This window comes from Montipora foliosa, chromosome 3 (genome assembly GCF_036669935.1).
Source record: "Montipora foliosa isolate CH-2021 chromosome 3, ASM3666993v2, whole genome shotgun sequence".
In the NCBI taxonomy this organism is placed as follows: Eukaryota; Metazoa; Cnidaria; class Anthozoa; order Scleractinia; family Acroporidae; genus Montipora; species Montipora foliosa.
The window spans coordinates 16,229,341-16,231,840 of record NC_090871.1 but is presented as its reverse complement, the minus strand read 5'-3'; the positions used below and the strand labels follow the sequence as shown (position 1 = coordinate 16,231,840).

The window sequence follows — 2,500 nt, the reverse complement described above, 5'->3', positions numbered from 1 at the left end:
CAAAAGAACTGCTATACACCCAGCAAAACAAGACTCCCAACTTCATGTTTCGTGTTGTCATAAGCGAAGGATACCAAAACGGATATTTGATTGCTATCATTTTCTCGCCAACAACCATCATGAGATGAAGAGCCGAGGAATAAGTAAGCACAATAATGCAAAGCCTGTGAATGGCAACGAAGACTTTAGCGTTGTCGCTACCAAGCAGGGAGGCTGTTTTCCACAGAATAAACGAAGGCTGCGAGATCAGACCTGTCAACACATCAGTGACGGCTAAACAGGCCAACATGATGTTCCCGTTGTTCTGAAGTCTTCGTCTTCTTTTTACAGCAATTATCACTAACACGTTCAGTCCGATTGTGAATGGACAGGCGATAGTGTTAACGATGATGGTTATGGAAGTAAAGACCAAGATGAAGACATCTTTTTTTTCGCCTTTCATCGTAACGTTTGTCATGTTTGAAACAGACAGGTTTGCCATGTTACAAAACTAAGAAATGGAAATTTGATTTCTTTCACTAGATAAATGTTGCTTAGCGACTGCCTTCCTTTCTTCTTTTAAACACTATAAGAGAGCAAATGTTTCCTGAGTTGATTTTTCTCGCATATTGAAGAATGAATGAAACGTCACACTGAACAATGTAGATTTGAGTCAATAAAGGTCAGAGTCTTAAAACTCTTGATTACTATTGCAGTTACTTTCGTGAAAGGCTAAAAAACGTTGGAAAAACAAAGCCAGGAAATATTTATTTGAAATAATGGTTACTTAATTAATCGACTTAAAAATGAAACGTTCAACCTGTTTCCATGCAATGAAGGGGTCTGAATTTCCAAGGAAACTTCGAAACTGCGTCAGAGGGGAGTGAAACACGAAAATTTGGTTTCATCAAACTAATTGATGAATTAACCACCAAGCCCGGGTTGTTTGAAGGATGGTTAGTGCTAATCAACGTTAAATACCATGGAAACCTAAAGGTTTTGATACCTCTTAACCAACGGTTAGTGCTAAAAACAATTATTTAGCTACAAAACGCAAATAAGAGTAAACAAAAAAATTGTTGATTCTTGGTGAGGAAAAAATTATATACCGTATATCTCTCTTTTCCAAAGGGCTGTCACGACAGTGAAGTTAATATTGTGGAAAAAAAAAGCAAGGTGACACACCATAACACCAACTCAGTGTGGCCAACGCATCACGCATGTGCACTACCATTTCACCCGGTCAATTTTTAACTTAATTGTGACACACCGATCTCTTTTTGTGATCCACCTTACCAGACGCTTGCCGTGGGAGCCATGGTTTTGCTGTTCCCAACCCAACTTAGCACATTTCTTGTATGTGAAGCTGCCACTTACAGTTAAAGGGGTGCTTAAAACACTCGCCTGTCATATTAGCTACGCCATGCTGATGAGGCCCAACAAGGCCCAAACAGTTGGCTAAGATCTCTAGTGAGTTCGCCGACGTCTTTGTGCTTGTGGTAGTCAATTGACCTTTTTTGTCTTTTTCTCCACCTCAAATTTGTCAGCTTCGTTGTTTCGTTGGCCCAATAGTGTACTTTTGTACTCCCCAAAAGCAGTCTACCGTAACGTTGGATCCTCAGTTTCAAGTTTGTTCATGTTTTGGTATCCTTCGGTTATGACAACACGAAACATGAAGGTGGGAGTCTTGTTTTGCTGGGTATATAGCATTTCTTTTGGGCTGCCTGTTGGGCTGTTGGTCGGAAACCGTAGCGCTATGTATCTCATTTCTGCCTTTCACATCTTTTTTGTTTGTGTTGTTTTCGTTTCTACTTCTAACGTAATCCTTTATTTTGAAACTCGTCGGCACCACAAGATGATTAAAGCTCAACAGCTACCGCAAGAACAAGTAGAAATATTCCTTAAGGAGAACAAAGCATTCAAGACAACCATATTAGTGGTCAGTGTGGTTGGACTATGTTTGTTACCCGTAATTTTCTACACTGTTGTGTTAGCAGTTGGATTTTTCCAGGAGAGATTTCTTATTTTAGATTCAATTGACGGAATGACACGCTCCTTGATGATAAATTCTCTTTTTAACCCTTTGATTTATTGATGGCGACAAGAAGAAATAAGAAAGTTTGTATTTAGAACTTCAATGCAAGCGGTGCATCCAATTGACTAGACTAAACTAGACTAACAAGACCACTTGTCGACGCACATAAGGTTACTTAGGAGGTCACAGTGCATGTCCATTAACTGTTTATGCAGCTCTCAGAAAAGTAATCCAGCGCCAGCTTATAAACTAATCGTGAGCAATTTCCCCCCTTGAATTTTATGTATTGTTGATGATGATAATGATAACACAAAGAGGGAAATTTGTGAGAGTCGTATATATAGTTACTTAATTAATAGCAAATAGACTGAGGGGAGTACAATTCAGGGAGTAATCGGGCGAGTAATTTGAAAATCAATTTGAAATTACGAGCACGATTACCCCTGAATTGTACCACACGAAGTCCTAAGTAGTACTAATTAATCG

At 39.2% G+C, this 2,500-nt stretch overlaps 1 protein-coding gene across 1 annotated transcript in view; it reads right to left on the bottom strand.

Moving 5' to 3' along the window:
- Positions 1-481, bottom strand: part of LOC137995313 (adenosine receptor A2a-like) — a 927-nt gene extending 446 nt beyond the window's left edge. The window contains exon 1 of the mRNA XM_068840885.1: positions 1-481. This exon is cut by the window's left edge and continues 446 nt beyond it. Within this exon, the coding sequence (XP_068696986.1) occupies positions 1-481 (481 nt within the window).
- Positions 482-2,500: the final 2,019 nt, after the last annotated feature.